General features: G+C 45.7%; 1 protein-coding gene across 1 annotated transcript in view; it reads left to right on the forward strand.

Annotated features, from left to right (window-relative positions):
• The first annotated feature begins 363 nt into the window (after nt 1-363).
• c8h1orf210 (chromosome 8 C1orf210 homolog) overlaps nt 364-22,363 on the forward strand; it is a 36,491-nt gene continuing 14,491 nt past the window's right edge. The window contains exons 1-3 of the mRNA XM_078218800.1: nt 364-499; nt 11,069-11,189; nt 20,465-20,978. Coding sequence (XP_078074926.1) covers nt 11,088-11,189; nt 20,465-20,978 — 616 coding nt within the window. The 5' untranslated portion in view covers nt 364-499; nt 11,069-11,087. The remainder of the gene's footprint in view (nt 500-11,068; nt 11,190-20,464; nt 20,979-22,363) is intronic.

Consider the following 22,363-nt stretch of genomic DNA (forward strand, 5'->3'; position numbering starts at 1 on the left):
CGTGTATCATGACTGTTGTCTCTTTCTGTAGCCTGTAAGAGCGAATAAACTTACAGGAAGTGTTTCTGGTATAGCAAGTTCAGCTCAGGCACTGATCAGCCAGGAACACATGCAAATACATACAATCACACACAATTCCTTCTGTCCTCTTGGGCTGGTTAGCTCTCAAAACGAGCATTCAGTTTCCTCAACCTGGTGTTCAATATCACAAGACTGGTAGCGTGCGTGAGGCCAGGGATAATTACTACCCTGCCTGCAACACAACAGTGAATGAAAGGAAAGCCAGAAAAGGTTTGATTTGCTTGTTTGGTTAAAGATTAGCCAATACCGAGCATGCAGGGATCAGTTAACCACGGACGGATGTAACCTGGAGAAGGTTAAATGTGGGCTGCAACCTTTGCACTGTAGCACTCCCGCGTTACAAACACTCCTGCATTTGGAGAGGCGAAACAACGGCAAGAAAGCAGCCTTTCTAAAAAAAAATTAAATATCCCTTCAGGTAAGAGAATCCATTTGCGTTAACTTCAGTAAAAGGGTTTCAGGTGTTCAGGCTGACAGAGACGGGGAAGAATTCTCCCCCACCCCCCCTCTCCCTCACCTTCAACCTGTAAGGGATCCGTCAATCGGGAAGTAATGGTGGAGTGTGCAAAGGGGGATTAGGTTTCCCTTCACACAAGTACAGGATCCAATGTTTGAGTTACTCTGCAGAGGTGTAAGAAACCTTGAAGGAAGATACAGGATCAAATGGAACAATAATGAAGTGTGGAAGAATATGCAGGGTAAAACCGAGAGCACACGAGCAAAAGGGGCAATGATTTGGACTGGGGCAACTTTAGAGTACAGGAACATGGTAGACAGGAATCAAAGGGGAAGGATTTTCATGTAGTGAAACAAAAGAGCTGCGCAGCACGGTGACAGAGTGGTTAATACTGCTGCCTCACAACGCCAGGGACCTGGGTTCAATTCCAGCCTCGGGTTACTGTCTGTGTGGAGTTTGTATGTTCTCCCCGTGTCTGCATGGGTTTCCTCCGGGTGCTCTGGTTTCTTCCCACAGTCCAAAGATGTGTGGGTTAGGTAGATTGACCATGCTAAATTGCCCCTTAGTGTCAGGGGGACTAGCAGGGTAAATACAAACAAACAAAGAACAAAGAACAATACAGCACAGGAACAGGCCCTTCGGCCCTCCAAGCCCGCGCCGCTCCCCGGTCCAGGATTGAATCCTGAATCCAGGATCCCCGCCCAATTTTCCAGCCTATCTACATCCTAATATCCTATCCACCGAGCTGTCCCTCACAGCTACGATGCTTTGTTCATCACAACCTATTAACTCACCCCCACCCCCCCATTCCAGACCATGTGCTCTCCAGGGAGAGGCGAATACATGCGGTTGCAGGGATAGGGCCTGGGTGGGAATTGTTGGTGATGTGGAGATGTCAGCGTTGGACGGGGGTAAACACAGTAAGAAGTTTAACAACACCAGGCTAAAGTCCAACAGGTTTATTTGGTAGCAAAAGCTACCTGTTGGGAATTGTTGGTGCAGGCTTGATAGGCCAAATGGCCTCCTTCTGCTGGAGGGATTCTATGTATGTTGTTATTTCCTCAGCACATTTATAATATTGCGCAGGATTACCCTGAACGTAGGAGCTGGACAAATTTCCATTTATTTAAATAATGCACCATTCTATCAAACAGACATGCGCATTGAGATGTGGAATATTTATTATTGTAGTGACAATATACTCTGTTGTAAGTTTAATTACGGCTTTGAATAATTTATAATCTTTGAGCAGCACCTCTTTGTGAAACTTCTGCGGAAACAACTGAGAAAGACGGTTGCCAAGACGCGGGCTCCATATGTCAATCTAGAGTTCCCAACCTGAAATATTAAATGACCCTAAAGAGCTGTTAGATATTGGGCCGTTAGCAAATGAATGTGAATCGGCTGAACAGCAAAAGACTGATGAAAGCTGATGCTGCCTAAACATTAAAAACAACTGCCTTGAAGTTCAATAGCACCCAAGAACAGGCGTACTGGGGTAGGCATAGGGTTGCCAACACCTTCAGGATTGATCTGGAGCACTCAGGAATTGGAAATCAATCTCTAGGACACTGCAGTCCATGTGCCACCCTGGAGAAAAATCGTAGAATCCCTACAGTGCTGAAGGAGGCCATTTGGCCCATTGAGCCTGCACCAGCAACAATCCCCCTGGCCCTATCCCCGTAACACCATGTATTTACCCTGCTAAACCCCCTGGCACTGAAGGGCAATTTAGCATGGCCAATTACCTAACCAGCACATTTTTGGACTGAGAGAGGAAACTGGAACACCCGGAGGAAACCCACGCAGACACGGGGAGAATGTGCAAACTCCACACAGACAGTGACCCAAGGCTGGGATTGAACCTGGGTCCCTGGCGCCGTGAGGCAGCAGTGCCAACCACCGTGCCACCAGACTCATATCATAGCCGAGACCTTGTATTCCACAGGCCCCCAGGGATATTAAAAACGGATTGCGTTGTAAAGATATTTCTTTGAACATTTTTCTGATATCAAACTACTGAAAATGGAGGGGGGTGGGGGGCCTGGCACGGGTGGATGTTAATGGCTAACAGTCAGGCATCATCCAATTGGGGATTGCTTTCCAATTGGCGTAGCAGGAAGCAGTGCATCACAGGGATGGATGTGGTTGCTGAGTAACCGGAGCACGGGATGAGGCCATGTGAGGAAATGTCCAGGAAAACATTTAATCACAATTGCCAACCCTACGGGGATGGGCTGGCAGGCTGCACATGTTGGTTCATAGGGTTGTAGGGTTAGCTTGGTGCTGCTGCATTATCACTTGCCTGTTTAGGAGCAGAGGAAATTAGTGACACAAATTAAAGACACCTCTTAAAGGGGAATGCAGAAAATGCTGGAAATACTTGGCAGGTGGCACAGTGCTAGGACTGCTGCCTCACAGCGTTAGGGACCTGGGTTCAATTCTGGCCTCGGGTCACTGTCTGTGTGGAGTCTGCACATTCTCCCCATGTCTGCGTGGGTTTCCTCTGGGTGCTCCGGTTTCCTCCCACAGTCCAAAAATGTGCAGGTTAGGTTGATTGGCTGTGCGAAATTGACCCTCGTGTCAGGGGATTAGCAGGGTAAATATCTGAGGTTATGGGAATAAGACCAGGGTGGGTTTGTGGTTGGTGCAAACTCAATGGGCCAAATGGCCTCCTTTTGCACTGTAGGGGTTCTATGATTCTAGGTCTGGCGGCATCAGCGGAAAGAGAAACTGAATTACTGGGTGGGATTTTCTGCCCACCTGTCCTCCCTCCCCCCGCCATGGCATGTACAGCAGGTGTGGCTTTTGCTACCAAATAAACCTGTTGGACTTTAACCTGGTGTTGTTAAACTTCTTACTGTATGAACAGCAGGAGGCAGACCGCTGGTTTAGTTAGGCCTTCAGTAGAGAGGCTTCTTCCTCTGTCTCCCTTTTTGCGGAGCTTTCCTCTTTCTACATAGAGCATAGAACATAGAACATTACAGCGCAGTACAGGCCCTTCGGCCCTCGATGTTGCGCCGACCAGTGAAACCAATCTAAAGCCCATCTAACCTACACTATTCCAATATCATCCATATGTTTATCCAATGACCATTTAAATGCCCTTAATGTTGGCGAGTCCACTACTGCTGCAGGCAGGGCATTCCACGCCCATACCACTCTCCGAGTGAAGAACCTACCTCTGACATCTGTCCTATATCTATCACTCCTCAATTTAAAGCTATGTCCCCTCATGCTAGCTATCACCATCCGAGGAAAAAGGCTCTCACTATCCACCCTATCTAATCCTCCAATCATCTTGTATGCCTCTATTAAGTCACCTCTTAACCTTCTTCTCTCTAATGAAAACAACCTCAAGTCCCTCAGCCTTTCCTCATAAGACCTCCCCACCATACCAGGCAACATCCTAGTAAATCTCCTCTGCACCCTTTCCAATGCATCCACATCCTTCCTATAATGCGGTGACCAGAACTGAACGCAATACTCCAAGTGCGGCCGCACCAGAGTTTTGTACAGCTGCAACATGACCTCCTGGCTCCGAAACTCAATCCCTCTACCAATAAAAGCTAACACTCCGTACGCCTTCTTAACAACCCTATCAACCTGGGTGCCAACTTTCAGGGATCTATGCACATGGACACCCAGATCCCTCTGTTCATCCACACTACCAAGTATCTTACCATTAGCCCAGTACTCTGTAATCCTGTTACTCCTTCCAAAGTGAATCACCTCACACTTTTCCGCATTGAACTCCATTTGCCACCTCTCAGCCCAGCATTGCAGCTTATCTATGTTCCTCTGTAATCTGCAACAACCTTCTGCACTGTCCACAACTCCACCGACTTTAGTGTCATCCGCAAATTTACTAACCCATCCTTCTACGCCCTCATCCAGGTCATTTATAAAAATGACAAACAGCAGTGGCCCCAAAACAGATCCTTGCGGTACACCACTAGTAACTGAACTCCAGGATGAAAATTTCCCATCAACCACCACCCTCTGTCTTCTTACAGCTAGCCAATTCCTGATCCAAACCGTTAAATCACCCTCAATCCCATGCCTCCGTATCTTCTGCAATAGCTTACCGTGGGGAACCTTATCAAACGCTTTTACTGAAATCCATATACACCACATCAACTGCTTTACCCTCATCCACCTCTTTGGTCACTTTCTCAAAGAACTCAACAAGGTTTGTGAGGCACGACCTACCCTTCACAAAACCGTGCTGACTATCCCTAATCAAATTATTCCTTTCTAGATGATTATAAATCCTATCTCTTATAATCCTTTCCAAAACTATGCCCACGACAGAAGTAAGACTCACTGGTCTATAATTACCACGGTTGTCTTGATTTCCCTTTTTGAACAAGGGGACAACATTTGCTATCCTCCAGTCTTCTGGCACTATTCCTGTGGACAATGACAACATAAAGATCAAAGCCAAAGGCTCTGCAATCTCCTCCCTAGCCTCCCAGACAATCCTGGGATAAATCCCATCCGGCCCAGGGGACTTATATTTTTCACACTTTCCAGAATTGCTAACACCTCTTCCTTATTAACCTCAATCCCATCCAGTCCTATAGCCTGTATCTCAGTATTCTCCTCGACAACATTGTCTTTTTCCTGCGTGAATACTGATGAAAAATATTCATTTAGCGCCTCTCCTATCTCTTCAGACTCCACGCACAACTTCCCACTACTGTCCTTGACTGGCCCTAAGCTTAGCCTAGTCATTCTTTTACTCCTGACATACCTATAGAAAGCTTTAGGGTTTTCCTTGATCCTACCTGCCAAAGACTTCTCATGTCCCCTCCTCGCTCTTCTTAACTCTCATTTTAGGTCCTTCCTGGCTAACTTGTAACTCTCAAGCGCCCTAACTGAGCCTTCTAATCCTTAACTCAAGTTGCCGACCAATAGGCACTGCTGCCACAGCTCCCATAGGTCAGATATTTGTCTGCCTTCCCTAGCTGTAAGTATCAGCTCTCAAAAACCGACTCCAAACATATAATAGCGAGCTTCTAAAAACTCAGCCCAGGCAGAAGTGATTCAAAAGCACCTCACCTGGAACCTATTGACTGCCCCTTTAAATATCGGTGGTAGAGAGTCCATTTTACAGTTGAAAATTTGGGGTAGGATTTTCCCCTGGGTTTTGGAACCCTAATGGTGGTGGTGAGCTTTCACTTGCCAGGAACCCAGGCTGGGTCTCCTAAATGACCCCCACCATGCCCGCCATCCTATTCAGAAAGTTCTAGAATGGTGATGCATGACAAGGCAGTGCAGCCAATGGCACTCAGCTCTCTGGGTAAGCGTGCACTGTGGTGAAACGCAATGCCCCCTCATCCTGCTCTGCCCTCTCCGTTAGGTAGGTGAGGTAAGGGTTCCTCTTGCGGTACAGAGCCTCTGCGTTGTTCCAGATGCAGCAAACTGGGAGGTGTCTCTGTCTCAAATCCCTGCAGCACCTTTTGCTTAAATATTAAGGGCCAGTCTTTGACCTCGACAGCTACAAACATTGCAAACATCTGACGCTCTGAGATTACCACAAATGATTCCTAACAAGTGACTAAAGGACACTCAAAGAGTTAACAATCTGGAACTGCAAATAGATGGCGGTTTTAGCTGATACATGCCACTAACAGCTCCTAATTTTAGAGTAATGTTTATAACGATGTCTTGCACTCCAAAGTATGAAGCAGTCGGGGGAAGTGCCAAATTTATATTCCACATTGTTTTTGCAGAACAATGGTTGCATCCCCCCCTCCCCTCCCCTCCCCCCTCCATGAGAACAGCCATGCCTCAATCTATTTACTGTTAGAGCACTGAAGGTTCTGGCCATGGCCTCCAGGCGACTGTAAGATCTAACCTGCAGAGCATTAGAATAACATTTGAGAGCTCATTTGGCTGCTTTCCTCATCAGGACTGTGTTTAAACAATGAGTCCATCACCTTGTGACCGCAACCGTACACTCTTTATTTTCTAAAAAACAGACAGGAAAGGAAGTTTAGTTCTTCAGAGGCCCATTTTCTAACGCTGGCAAATACACGCCACCTAATATTAGATCCAAGGAACATATACGAACATAGGGACAAGGAGCAGGGGATGGCCATCCAGCCCCTCGAGCCTGCTCTGCCTTTAATTAGATCATGGCTGATAGTCACCTCAAATCTGCATCCCACCTCCTCCCAATAACTTATCACCCTTCCTTGTGTACCAAGAAACTATCCGCCTCTGGCCTTAAAAACATTCAAAGACTCTGCTTACAGCACCGTGGGCGGCACGGTAGCACAATGGTTAGCACTGCTGCTTCTCAGCTCCAGGGACCTGGGTTGGGTCACTGTCTGTGTGGAGTCTGCACATTCTCCTCGTGTCTGCGTGGGTTTCCTCCGGGTGCTCCGGTTTCCTCCCCCAGTCCAAAGATGTGCGGGTTAGGTTCATTGGCCATGCTAAAATTGTCCCTTAGTGTCCTGAGATGCGTAGGTTAGAGGGATTAGTGGGTAAATATGTAGGGATATGGGGGTAGGGCCTGGGTGGGATTGTGGCCGGTGCAGACTCGATGGGCCAAATGGCCTCTCTCTGCACTGTAGGGTTTCTGTGATTCACCTTTTCAGGAACAGGATTCCAAATGCTCACAGTTCTCTGAGTTAAAAATGTTTTTGCCTCATCTCCATTTTAAATGGGCAACCTCTTATTTTTAATCAGCGACCCCCTAGTTCTAAATTCTCCTCATTAGCATTTAGAATCATAGAATCATAGAAACCCCACAGTGGAGGCCATTCGACCCATTGAGCCCGCACCGACAACAATCCCACTCAGGCCCGATCCCCAAAACCCCACATATTTATCCTGCTAATCCCTGTAGCATACACATCCCAGGGCACTAAGGGGCAATTTAGCATGGCCAATCAACCTAACCTGCACATCTTTGGACTTATATCGAGCTTTACAACCAATGAAGCACTTTTGAAGTGGAGTTGTTGTTGTAATGTAGAAAACACAGCTGCCATTTTCCACTGAACAAACTCTCAGCAACCTGAAAATGACCAGATAATCTGTTTATTGTGGATGTTGACTTAGGGATAAATATTCTCTGCTCCTCCTTAAAATAAAGCCATGAGACCTTGTGCATCTACCTGAACTTGCAAATGTGAGCTTGGTTTAAAGTCCCATATAAAATGTAACACATCCAGATCATAAGACTATAAGATGTAGCAGCAGAAGTAGGCCATTCAGCCCATCGAGTCTGCTCCACCATTCAGTGAGATTGCGACTGATCTGATGTGATACTCCTCAAATCCACTTTCCCGCCTTATCTCCATAACCACTGATTCGCTTACAATCAAACAATGCATCTAACAATACAATGCTCCCTCAGTATTGCACTGCTAAAGCGTCAGACTTAACTCTTACACACAGACCCCGGAGTGGGACTGACATAAAGTCCCACCAGCACATTCCTGTAAGGATGAAGGATAATTATGGCAAGTTTTGGGAACCTTGGATAACGAGAGATATTGTGAGCCTAGTCAAAGAGAAAAGGGAAGCATTTGTCAAAGCCAGGAGGCTGGGAACACACGAAGCAAGTGTGGAATACAAGGAAAGTAGGAAGAAACTTAAGCAAGGAGTAAGAAGGGCTAAAAGGGGTCATGAAAAAGCATTGGCCAGCAGGATTAAGGAAAATCCCAAGGCTTTTTATACATATATAAAGAGCAAGAGGGTAGCCAGGGAAAGGGTCGGCCCACTCAAGAACAAAGGAGGGTATCTATACGTGGAGCCAGAGGAAATGGGTGAGGTATTAAATGAATACTTTGCGTCAGCATTCACCAAAAAGAAGGACTTGGTGGATAATGAGTCTGGGAAAGGATGCGTAGATAGTTTGAGTCATGTTGAGATCAAAAAGGAGGAGGTTTTGGGGTTCTTGAGAAAAATTAAAGTAGACAAGTCCCCAGGGCCTGAAGGGATATACCTCAGAATACTGAGAGAGGCAAGGGAAGAAATTGCTGGGGCCTTGAGAGAAATCTTTGTATCCTCACTGGCTACAGGGGGTGTTCCAGAGGATTGGAGAATAACCAACGTTGTTCCCTTGTTTAAGAAGGAGAGCAAGAATAATCCAGATAATTACAGGTCGGTGAGCCTTACATCAGTGGTAGGGAAATTATTGGAGAGGATTCTTCGAGACAGGATTTATTCCCACTTGGAAATAAGTGGACGTATTAGTGAGAGGCAACATGGTTTTGTGAAGGGGAGGTTGTGTCTCACAAACTTGATCGAGTTTTTCGAGGAAGTGACGAAGATGTTTGATGAGGGTAGGGCAGTGGATGTTTTCTACATGGCCTTCAGTAAGGCCTTTGACAAGGTCCCTCATGGCAGACTGGTGCAGAAAGTGAAGTCGCATGGGATCAGAGGTGAGCTGGCAAGGTGGATACAAAACTGGCTCGGTCAAAGAACGGAACAGCCTGCTCTGAAAGCTAGTGGCTTTTGCTACCAAATAAACCTGTTGGACTTTAACCTGGTGTTGTTAGACTTCTTACTGTGTTTATCCCAGTCCAACGCCAGCATCTCCACATCTTGGTTAAAGAAGACAGAGGGTAGCAGTGGAAGGGTGTGTTTCTAGATGGAGGGCTGTGACAAGTGGTGTTCCTCAGGGATCAGTGCTGGGACCTTTGCTGTTTGTAATATATATAAATGATTTGGAGGAAAATGTAACTGGTTTGATTAGTAAGTTTGCGGACAACACAAAGGTTGGTGGATTTGCGGATAGAGATGAGGACCATCAGAGGATACAGCAGGATATAGATCAGTTGGAGACTTGGGCGGAGAGGTGGCAGATGGAGTTTAATCCGGACAAATGTGAGGTAATGCATTTTGGAAGGTCTAATACAGATAGGAAATATACAGTAATTGGCAGAACCCTTAAGAGTATTGATAGGCAAAAGGATCTGGGTGTACAGGTACACAGGTCACTGAAAGTGGCAATGCAGGTGGAGAAGGTAGTCAAGAAGGCATACGGCATGCTTGCCTTCATTGGTCGGGGTACTGAGTTTAAAAATTGGCAAATCATGTTGCAGCTTTATAGAACCTTAGTTAGGTCGCACTTGGAATATAGTGTTCAATTCTGGTTGCCACACTACCAGAAGGATGTGGAGGCTTTGGAGAGGGTAGAGAAAAGATTTACCAGGATGTTGCCTGGTATGGAGGGCATTAGCTATGAGGAGAGGTTGGAGAAACTTGGTTTGTTCTCACTGGAGTGATGGAGGTTGAGGGGAGACCTGATAGAAGTCTACAAGATTATGAGAGGCATGGACACAGTGGACAGTCAGAAGTTTTTTCCCAGGGTGGAAGAGTCAATTACTAGGGGGCATAGGTTTAAGGTGCAAGGGGCAAGGTTTAAAGGAGATGTACGAGGCAGATTTTTTACACAGAGTAGTGGGTGCCTAGAACTTTTTGCAGGGGAGGTAGTGGAAGTGGATACGGTAGTGATTTTTAAGGGGCATCTTGACAAGTACATGAATAGGATGGGAATCGGGGGATATGGTCCCCAGAAGGGTAGGGGGTTTTAGTTAAGTCGGGCAGCATGGTCGGTGCAGGCTTGGAGGGCCGAAGGGCCTGTTCCTGTGCTGTAATTTTCTTTGTTCTTTGTTTTTAAAATGTATTTATTAGTGTGACAAGCAGGTTTACATTAACACTGCAATGAAGTTACTGTGAAAATCCCCTAGTCGCCACACCCCGGCGCCTGTTCAGGTATACTGAGGGAGAATTTAGCATGGCCAATGCATCTAACCAGCACGTCTTTCAGACTGTGGGAGGAAACCGGAGCACCCGGAGGAAACTCACGCAGACACGGGGAGAATGTGCAGACTCTATGCAACAGTAACCCAAGCCGAGAATCAAAGCCAGGTCCCTGGTACTGTGAGGCAGCAGTGCCAACCACTTTGCCACCGTGCCGCCCATATATATGCAGAACCTTGTAACTCAGACAAAAGTGTGTTAACGATTGCACCATGGACTAACATTTCATTGCTGCAGCATTATTGGTAATAGTCAGATAAACCATTAGTAATATTACTTTACTTCAACATTCATGTTAATTGAGAATTTTTACAATCAGATGTGAGAATTGTTATGAGTCAACTTGCGTCATAATTTTTGTTATGATAAATTTCTATTGTGGACCCTCTGATCGTTGGATTGTCAACATTTTGTTCTATTAATAGATTACTACTGTTGCTAATATCCTGATTATTATAACATGTGGAACAGTCAGAGGAAACATGTTCGTAAGATGAGTTCTGAGTTAAAAATGTTTTTGCCTTATCTGACATATTCGTAATCACCATTAATATTAACATTACCTAGCTTTGCAGCAATTTTATTTTACACCAATTTTAATGCTAAGATAATTTATAAAAGATATTGATTTTTAATTCTCACATTTTATCATCAATAATCACAACAGTATTGGTGTTTGGATATTTTACTGATCATTGTGGGTACTTGGATTTTAAAACAACCTCTGAAAATATTAATTTATAGAACAATTCTTTGAAGAACCATGACAATAATTGCACGGCATTATGTTGGCCTGGTCCTGTTCTCTCTGGGATGCATGGTGGCTGTTACACATACAGTGAATCCCTGTGAAATCCACAATGAAGTAAGTGACATTGGAAGTTTCTGTCTGATTGGCGTTTACACTAACTTGCAGAGGATAACTTTTATTTTATTCATGGGACATGGGTGGCACAGTGGTTAGCACTGCTGCCTCACAGCAGTAGGGTGCCTGGGTTCAATTCCCGGCTTGGGTCACTGTGTGGAGTCTGCACGTTCTCCCAGTGTCTGGGTACTCTGTTTTTTAAAAAAGTATTAAAGTTTATTTATTAGTCACAAGTAAGGCTTACATTAACACTGCAATGAAGTTACTGTGGAATTCCCCCAGTCGCCACAGTCCAGAGCCTGTTCGAATCAATGCTCCGAACCAGCACGTCTTTCAGAATGTGGGAGGAAACCGGAGCACCCGGAGGAAACCCACACAGACACAGGGAGAACATGCAAATTCCACAGACAGTGGCCCAAGCCCCACAGTCTGAAAGACTGCAGTTAGGTGCATTGGCCATGCTAAATTCTCCCTCAGTGTACCCGAACAGGCACCGGAGTGTGGCGACTAGGATAATTTCACAGTAACTTCCATACAGTGTTAATATAAGTCTACTTGTGACACAAATAAATAAACTTTTTTTTTAACTGGGCGTCGCTGGTTGGCAAGCATTTATTGCCCATCCCTAGTTGCCAAGGGCAGTTGAGAGTCAACCACATTGCTGTGGATCTGGAGTCACATGTAGGCCAAACCAGTAAAGGACAGCAGATTTCCTTCTCTAAAAGGCATTAGATGGGTTTTTCTGACAATCATCAATGTTTGCATGGTCATCAGTAGATTCTTAATTCCAGATTTGTTTTAATTGAATTCAAATTCCATCATCTGCCGTGGCGCGATTTGAACCCGGGTTCCAGAAGATAGCTGAGTTTCTCGATAAAGGGCGGGTGGGTGCGGGGGAGATGTGGGTGGTGAAGCACTGGTGGCACCATTGCCACGATGGTGGCCAATCCGTGGGACATGCACTGCTGATAAAGGACAGCACCCCCAACTGGAGCCCACTGGGAAGCCACTAGGCTTCACCTGTCAGTCTCTCCACACAAAATGTCTGCCAAAGCAGGAAATAGGCATTCATTGGCCATCCAAATGACTGAATTGGCCATTCAGCAAGCAACCGAACCACCACAATTCTGCTGCGGGAAACTTGGCTTTTAGAGTCATTGAGGTTTGCAGCACGGAAACAGGTCCTTCGGCCCAACTTGTTCATGCTGCCCTTTTTTAAAAAATCCCGAAGCTAGTCCCAATTGCTCGCATTTGGCCATATCCCTCTATACCCATCTTACCCACGTAACTGTTTAAATGCTTTTTAAAAGACAAAATTACCTATTACCTACTACCTCTGGCAGCTTGTTCCAAACACTCACCACCCTCTGTGTGAAAAAATTGCCCCTCTGGACACTTTTGTATCTCTCCCCTCTCACTTTAAACCTATGCCCTCTAGTTTTAGACTCCCCTACCTTTGGGAAAAGATATTGACTATCTAGCTGATCTATGCCCCTCATTATTTTATAGACCTCTATAAGATCACCCCTCAGCCTCCTACGCTCCAGAGAAAAAAGTCCCAGTCTATCCAGCCTCTCCTTATAACTCAAACCATCAAGTCCCGGTAGCATCCTAGTAAATCTCTTCTGCACTTTTTCTTGTTTAATAATATCCTTTCTATAATAGGGTGCCCAGAACAGTACCCAGTTTTCCAAGTGTGGCCTTACCAATGTCTTGTACAACTTCAGCAAGATGTCCAACTCTTGTATTCAATGTTCTGACCAATGAAACCAAGCATGATGAATGCCTTCTTCACCACTCTGTCCACTTGTGACTCCACTTTCAAGGAGTTATGTACATGTACCCCTAGATCGCTCTGTTCTGTCACTCTCCCCCAACGCCCTACCATTAACTGAGAAGTCCTGCCCTGGTTCAATCTACCAAAATGCATCACCTCGCATTTATCTAAATTAAACTCCATCTGCCATTCGTCAGCCCACTGGCTCAATTGATCAAGATCCCGTTGCAATCTGAGATAACCTTCTTCAGTGTTCACTATGCCACCAATTTTGGTGTCATCTGCAAACTTATTAACCATGCCTCCTATATTCTCATCCAAATCATTAATGTGAATGACCTTCTTGGTTACCCCTTCAAAAAAACTCAATCAAATTTGTGAGACATGATTTTCCGCTCACAAAGCCATGCTGCTTGTCACTAATCAGTCCTTACATCTCTAAATGCCTGTAGATCCTGTCTCTCAAAATACCTTCCAACAACTTACCCACCACAGATGTGAGGCTCACTGGCCTGTAGTTCCCAGGCTTTTCCCTGCAGCCCTTTTTAAACAAAGGCACAACATTCAACCTTCAACCTTCAATCTTCAGGCACCTCACCTGTGACTATCGATGATTCAAATATCTCTGCTAGGGGAGTCGCAATTTCCTCCCTAGCTTCCCACAATGTCCTGGGGTACATTTCATCAGGCCCCGGGGATTTATCTACCTTGATGCGCTTTAAGACTTCCAGCACCTCCTTCTCTGTAATATATACACTCCCCAATACATCACTTTATTTCCCCATGTTCCCTAACATCATGCTTTTCTCAACAGTAAATACTGATGAAAAATGTTCATTTAGTATCTCACCCATCTCTTGTGGATCCGCACATAGATGACCTTGTTGATCCTTAAGAGGCCCTACTCTCTCCCTTGTTACTCTTTTGCTTGCAATTTTACCAGTCCTCCCACTGTAATGACTTTAATCAGGCAATTGAGGTGGGCCTGTGAGAATATGAACTCCACGATTAATGGCCAAATTGATGAGCCAATTTGGGAGCCTCTTGCTTTGTATTTAACCAGGAGTGTCAGTTCCTCTGGGACTCCTGGTGTAGACTGCTAACAGAAAGCACTCTGTACGCTGTTGTCAGACTTGTAAATAATGGGATTTTGGTGAAAGGACTTCTGCCTCTGAGGGCTTATTACACCCACCCATCAGCCTGTCACCAATGGGCTAGAAAATTGAGCCCACCGACTAACGCTCTGATTTCTTCTTACTCCTCAATTTTCCTTCTCAACATTTACAACAAAGACAATTGTTGGGTCTTCAAATTAGAAAAAGTTTCAGAAGCATAATTAGAAAAAAGAATGGACAACTGAACCAAAGAAGGAGATATTGAGCGAAAGGTTGGATTAGATGTGATATCAGACACCAAAATCATTGTGAGCAATGACCCCATTATTGTCACACTGAGGCAAACTCACAGTGTCTGACATGGGTGGAATGGACAGCCCAGTGTAAAATGCGTTACTGGTTGACTTGTCGAGCATGGACTCCAGCAGTGTGTGACTAACATGACATGTAGCTGGCCTGCAATCATTAAAGGTCACGTGCTCCTTTTAAAAAGGAACTGTAGTCAGACTACAACAGTTACTGGGACAGCGTCAGGAAGGCTATGTTTGAAGGAAGTAGACTGGGAATGGAACAGCAGGTCAGAGAGAGGGCTCTCCAGTTCTTGGACGCAGTGCTGAAGACCTTAATGACAGGGGTCGAAAAAGGAGTGAGGGTCTGGGTGGAGCTTCCCAATTTTCTTTCAATGTATCAGCTCAGGAGGGAAGAGCGGAGTGCAGCTTACCAGCTGTGCTACCAACCTTTCCTATTATACTTATTGACATTTTGGGGAAACAAATGAAGGGGCAGGTCCCACAATGTCATCCTGGTGGGGCAGGCGTTTAAAGATCGGCGTCTTTAAACGATTGGTGTTGTTTAAAAGGGCATCGTGATATAAATAAAATCAATATAAGAAAGAAATACCCATGGAACCCTCCCCCCGCCATCCCCACACAGACCCTCCCCTGCTAGCCCCCCCCCCCCCCCCCCCCCCCCCCAACCACAGAACCCTGGCATCTCCACCATGGAACACCCCTCTGACACTGTTCTTTGGTAGTGCCTAGGGCTGTTCCCCTACTGTCCGGGTATGACCACTCCCTCCACCACCACTACCAACCCACCCCCACCACTCCCCCACCCTGCAAAGTCTGTCCACAATCTACAATGCACCAGTCTGAAGTGCGATGGAATACTCTGTCCACTTGCCTGAAATGGGTGCCTCCAACAACACTCTAAAAGCTCAACAGCATCCAGAACAAAGAAGCCCGCTTGATTGGCACTCCATCCACAAACATCCACTCCCTCCACCACCGGGGCACAGTAGCAGCCGTGTGTGCCATCTACAAGATACACTGCAGGATATCACCAAGGCTCCTTACGAAGCACCTTCCAAACCCATAGCCATTACCATTTAGAAGGGCAAGGGCAGCAGATACCTGGAAACATCACTGTGTGCAAACTCCCCTCCAAGCCACTCACCATCCTGACTTGGAAATATATTGCCGTTCCTTCACTGTCACTGGGTCAAAATTCCACAACTCCCCCCAATAACAGCACAGTGAGTGGACCTACACCACACGCACTTCAAGAAGGCAGCTCACCACCATCTTCTCAAGGGCAATTAGGGATGGGCAATGAATGCTGGCCTAGCAAGTGATGCCCATATCCCACAAATGATTTAAAATTATACAATTTCCTGAGTTCAACTTTGTGACTTTGCTTTGATGTTGAAAGTGGTCATCCAGCTTGTTGAGATAAGTATGCAGAGCATCAAACTTCAAACTTACCCAGATTGACGACTGAAATCCCTCTCCAAAATTTACAAACTCTGATTCTGGTAGTTGACGAGTTTCCCTCATGGCGGAAAGAGCATAGAACATAGAACATAGAACATTACAGCACAGTACAGGCCCTTCGGCCCTCGATGTTGCGCCGACCAGTGGTACCAATCTAAAGCCCCTCTAATCTACACTATTCCAATATCATCCATATGTTTATCCAATAACCACTTGAACGCTCTCAACATTGACGAGTCCACCACTGCTGCAGGCAGGGCATTCCACGCCCTTACTACTCTCTGAGTAAAGAACCTACCTCTAACATCTGTCCTATATCTCTCACCCCTCAATTTAAAGCTATGTCCCCTCGTGCTAGCCAACACCATCCAAGGAAAAAGGCTCTCACTATCCACCCTATCTAATCCTCTGATCATCTTGTATGCCTCTATTAAGTCACCTCTTAACCTTCTTCTCTCTAACGAAAACAACCTCAAGCCCCTCAGCCTTTCCTCATACGATTTTCCCACCATACCAGGCAACATCCTGGTAAATCCCCTCTGCACCCTTTCCAACACTTCCCCATCTTTCCTATAATGCGGCGACCAGAACTGTACGCAATACTCCAAATGCGGCTGCACCAGAGTTTTGTACAGTTGCAGCATGACCTCCTGGCTCCGAAACTCAATCCCTCTACCAATAAAAGCTAACACACCGTACGCCTTCTTAACAACCCTATCAACCTGGGTGCCAACTTTCAGGGATCTATGCACATGGACACCCAGATCCCTCTGTTCATCCACACTACCAAGTATCTTACCATTAGCCCAGTACTCTGTATTCCTGTTACTCCTTTCAAAGTGAATCACCTCACACTTTTCCGCATTAAACTCCATTTGCCACCTCTCAGCCCAGCTTATCTATGTCCCTCTGTAACCTCAGTAAGAAGTTTAACAACACCAGGTTAATGTCCAACAGGTTTATTTGGTAGCAAAAGCCACACAAGCTTTCGGAGCTGCAAGCCCCTTCTTCAGGTGAGTGGGAATTCTGTTCACAAACAGAGCATATAAAGACACAAACTCAATTTACATGAATAATGGTTGGAATGAGAATACTTACAACTAATCAAGTCTTTAAGAAACAAAACAGCATGAGTGGAGAGAGCATCAAGACAGGCTAAAAAGATGTGTATTATCTCCAGACAAGACAGCCAGTGAAACTCTGTGGGGGTCACAAATAGTGGGACATGAACCCAATATCCCGGTTGAGGCCGTCCTCATGTGTGCGGAACTTGGCTATCAGTTTCTGCTCAGCGACTCTGCGCCGTCGTGTGTCGCGAAGGCCGCCTTGGAGAACGCTTACCCGAATATCAGAGGCCGAATGCCCATGACCGCTGAAGTGCTCCCCAACAGGAAGAGAACAGTCTTGCCTGGTGATTGTCAAGCGGTGTTCATTCATCCGTTGTCGCAGCGTCTGCATAGTTTCCCCAATGTACCATGCCTCGGGACATCCTTTCTTGCAGCGTATCAGGTAGACAACGTTGGCCGAGTTGCAAGAGTATGTACCGTGTACCTGGTGGATGGTGTTCTCACGTGAGATGATAGCATCTGTGTCGATGATCCGGCACGTCTTGCAGAGGTTGCTGTGGCAGGGTTGTGTGGTGTCATGGTCACTGTTCTCCTGAAGGCTGGTTTTGTTTCTTAAAGACTTGATTAGTTGTAAGTATTCGCATTCCAACCATTATTCATGTAAATTGAGTCTGTGTCTTTATAAGCTCTGTTTGTGAACAGAATTCCCACTCACCTGAAGAAGGGGCTTGCAGCTCCAAAAGCTTGTGTGGCTTTTGCTACCAAATAAACCTGTTGGACTTTAACCTGGTGTTGTTAAACTTCTTACTGTCTTTACCCCAGTCCAACGCCGGCATCTCCACATCATGACCTCTGTAACCTGCCACTTCCCTCCGCACTGTCTACAACTCCACCGACTTTAGTGTCATCCGCAAATTTACTAATCCATCCTTCCACGCCCTCATCCAAGTCATTAATAAAAATGACAAACAGCAGTGGCCCCAAAACAGATCCTTGCGGTACACCACTAGTAACTGAACTCCAGGTTGAATATTTCCCATCAACCACCACCCTTTGTTTTCTTACAGCTAGCCAATTCCTGATCCAAACCACTAAATCACCCTCAATCCCATGTGTCCGTATTTTCTGCAAAAGCTTACCATGGGGAACCCATAGCAAGTGGGGCAACACAGGTCTCCAGACCAAGGTCCTGATTGGAAGGTTGCACCAATTGTTTTTAGGCGACACGGTGGCACAGTGGTTAGCACTGCTGCCTCACACCACCAGGGATCCGGATTCGATTCCGGCCTTCGGTGATTGTCTGTGTGGAGTCTACACATTCTCCCCGTGTCTGCGTGGGTTTCCTCCGGGTGCTCCTGTTTCCTTCCACACTCCAAAGATGTGCAAGTTAGGTGGATTGGTCATGCTATATTGCCCCTTAGTGTCAGGGGGATTAGCAGGGTAAATATGTGGGTTGCGAGTGGGATTGTTGTCAGTGCAGCCTCAAGGGGCCGAATGGCCTCCTCCTGCCATGTAGGGATTCTATGATTCCCATTTGTCATTTCCCAATTGGCCGTCTCCGAAAGAAAGTGGATTTCTTTTGATATGCACCTCCTGATATAAGTAAGAATCTGCTTTCCACGTTTCACAGCCTCGCCCTCCAGTACCCAAAATTGGCAAGATTAACAGCTATAACACCCTGCCATGGAGTCAGGAGTAGACAAATGGTGGAGTGAGACCAACAATTTGTCTTTTTCCTAAGTTTATTTATTAGTGTCACAAGTAGACTTACATTAACACTGCAATGAAGTTACTGTGAAAATCCTCTAGTCGCCACACTCGGGCACCTGTTTGGGTACACTGAGGGAGAATTTAGCACGTCTTTTGGATTGTGGCAGAAAACTGGGGAACCCAAAAGGAATCCACGCAGACATGGGGCGAACATGCCGACCTATTTATGTCAACCCTCTGTTTCCTGTTAGCTGGCCAATCTTGTTCACCCGTTCCAATAATGGGTTCACTACCATTTCCCTGGTGATTATCATTTTTTCGAGTTCCCCCCTCCTTTCCATTTCCTGATTTGCAGCTATTTCTGGGATGTTACTTGTGTGTTCTCCAGCGAAGACCGATGCAAAATACCAGTTCGATTCCTCTGCCACCTCCTTATTTTCCATTGCTGATTCCCCAGCCTCAATTTCCACAGGACAAATGCTCACTTTGTTAACTCATTTCTTTTTTTCTAATCATAGAATCCTACAATGCAGAAGGTGGCCCATCGAGTCTGCACTGACCACAATCTCACCCAGTCCCTGTCCTCATAATCCCATACATTTATCCTACTTAGTCCCCCTGACACCTAAGGGACAATTTAGCATGGCCAATCAACCTAACCTGCACATCTTTGGAGTGGGAGGAAACTGGAGCATCCGGAGGAAATCCACGCAGACACGGGGAGTATGTGCAACCTCCACACAGACAGTAACGCGAGCCAGGAATCGAACCCGGGTCCCTGGCGCTGTGAGGCAGCAGTGCTCACCACTATGCCACCATGCCGCCCCCCAGAGCCACTATGACGTTAATTTATAATGCATCATTGCAACAAACAACAGACGAGAACACAACACAGCTACTGTCCCAGATAGTTTATTTTTCTCTCTCTGTTTGTTCATGGGCTGACCAGCATTTATTGCCTTGCTAAGCCATTGAAGAGTTAACCATATTGCTGTGGCTCTGGGGTCACATGTAGGCCAGATCTAAGACCTAAATTAGTGAACCACATGTGTCTTTACGATTCATGATTTTCGTGAGACTTTTATTTTTTCATTTTTTCATAAAATTCAAATTTCACCATCTGCTGTAGTGGGACTCAAACCCTTGATTTGATTTGATTAATTATTGTCACGTGTATTAGCATACAGTGAAAAGTATTGTTCTTTGCACGCTGTACAGACACAGCATACTGTTCATAGAGAAGGAAAGGAGAGAGTGCAGAATGTAGTGTTACAGTCATAGCGAGGGTGTAGAGAAAGATCAACTTAATGCAAGGTAGGTCCATTCTGATGGCAGCAGGGAAGAAGCTGTTCTTGAGTCAGTTGTACATGTCCTCAGACTTTTGGTATCTTTTTCCCGATGGAAGAAAGTATGCCTGGGGTGCGTGGGGTTCTTAATTATGCTGGCTGCTTTTCCAAGGCAGTGGGAAGTGTAGACAGAGTCAATGGATGTGAGGCTGGTTTGAGTGATGGATTGGGTTTCATTCATGATCCTTTGTAGTTCCTTGCGGTCTTGGACAGAGCAGGAGCCATACCAAGCTGTGATACAATCAGAAAGAATTCTTTCTATGGGGGATTTCTAGTTCAATGACAATACCACTATGTCACCACCTCCCTGTGCAGTGGTTTCCACCTGGTGGTTTAACTCTCTGAATCATGCCGGTTTTAGGACACCAAGTAGATTTTTTTTTGGTTAATATAAATTACCCTCTAGTCAATCTTGCCATATTTGAACATTTGAATTTCAATTGCAGAAGCATTGTAATAGAAATTGAGATTTTGAACGTATTTCTCAGGAATCAGCAAATTGCTCTGGGAGAAATCTTACGAAAGTGCCAAAAAATCTTCCTACCAATTTAACCAATTTGGATTTATCGTACAACTCAGTGGATGCAACTGATCTCGAAAACAGCAGGAGACTGGAGGCACTCAAGAATCTGGTCTTCCTCAATCTTTCAAATAACCACATCCCAACTCTAAGCCCTGAGACCTTTACAAACCTGAAGATGCTGGAGGTATTGGATCTGAGTAACTGCAGGATTGATTTACTCCATCCCAGGGCTTTCGAAGGTCTTGTAAGCTTAAAGATCCTGATTCTGAACAATAACAGAATAAAGGACTTGGCGCCTCAGTTCCTCGGTGACATGCAGGCATTGTCAACATTGGACCTAGCCAATAACAAACTGAGCACAGTCTCCATCCAGTTGTTAGAGAAATTCGAAGGAATGCATGAAGTTCGACTGCAAGGAAATTCTTGGATCTGTGACTGCACTCTGTACCCACTACAGAGATGGCTGAAGCTACAACCTGGTAAGTAATTAATAATTGGCAAATTAAGTTCAGTTTCAGTGGGTCTTGCTCTTAAATAAGTGCTCAGGAGGTCTGCCAAGACACTGGACTGTCAGTCTCAGCCTAGTCATTAAAGAGCCTCGCCAGCATAGAATAGAGAGACTACCTTTTATCTTAACTGCCCATTGGAAAGCCAAGGGGTCAATTCAACCATCCTCTTTACAAACCACTTCAATGGAAGCATTGGACGGTCTGTAACACATACGGTTGGTCCAAGCACATCAGTTCACTGTGGGGTGTAGGTTACAATGACCCATTGAGTATTATCCTCAAAACACACTTGCAATTTCAGAATAGTCCATCAAGCATGGCTGTCAATATCAGCTGCGGTCTTGATAACACACTCAATTCAAGGGCAATTAGGGATGGGCAAAAAACAACCCCACCCAGTTCCTTTCTCCATAACCCCACACATTTACCCTCCTAATCCCCCTGACACTCAGGGGCAATTTATCATGGCCAATCAACCTAACCCCCCCCATCTTTGGACTGTGGAAGGAACCTGGAGAAAACCCACGCAGACACGGGGAGAATGTCCAAACTCCAAACAGACAATGACCCAAGGCCAGAATTGAACCTGGGTCCCTGGCGCTGTGAGGCAGCAGTGCTAACCACTGTGCCACCATGCCAGGTCAAGGGATGTGGGGAGAAGGTGGGATCAGGATATTGATTTTGATGATCAGCCATGATCAAAATGAATGGCGGGACAGGCTGGGAGGGCCAAATGGCCTACTCCTGGTTCTAGTTTCTATGTTTGGGCTAAGGCTGTAATGAAGTCAGGAGCTGAATGACCCTGGCGGAACTCAAACTGAACATCACTAAGTAGGTTATTGCTGAGTAAGTGTCGCTTATTAGTATTAACGATGACACTTTTCCATCACTTTGCTGATGATAGAGAGTTAACTTGCCAGCGATGCCCACATCCCAGGAAAGAATAAAGAAACAAATATCCCTCAATCAACAGAGCCAAACAAACCCACAACAAGTGCATCAGATCAAAGCTCTGCAGTCCTGAATGGTGGTGGACAATTAAACAATTAACTGGGAGAGAAGGTTGAAAAAGATTGCCCGCCTCAGTGGTGAGGGAGCCCAGCACATTAGTGTGAAAGATAAAGCTGAGGTATTTACAACCATCTCCAACCAGAAGTGCCGTGTGGATGACCAATCTCAGTCTCCTCCTGAGTTTCCTTCCACCATAAGCAATTCAATTCATTCCACATGATATCAAGAAATGGCTGAAGGCAGTGGATACTTTAAGGCAATGGCCCCTAACAACATTCCGGCAATAGTACTGACTATTTGTGCTCCAGAACTTGCTGTGCCCTTTGCTAAGCTTTTCCAGAATA

The sequence above is a fragment of the Mustelus asterias genome, chromosome 8 (assembly GCF_964213995.1).
Source record: "Mustelus asterias chromosome 8, sMusAst1.hap1.1, whole genome shotgun sequence".
NCBI lineage: Eukaryota > Metazoa > Chordata > Chondrichthyes > Carcharhiniformes > Triakidae > Mustelus > Mustelus asterias.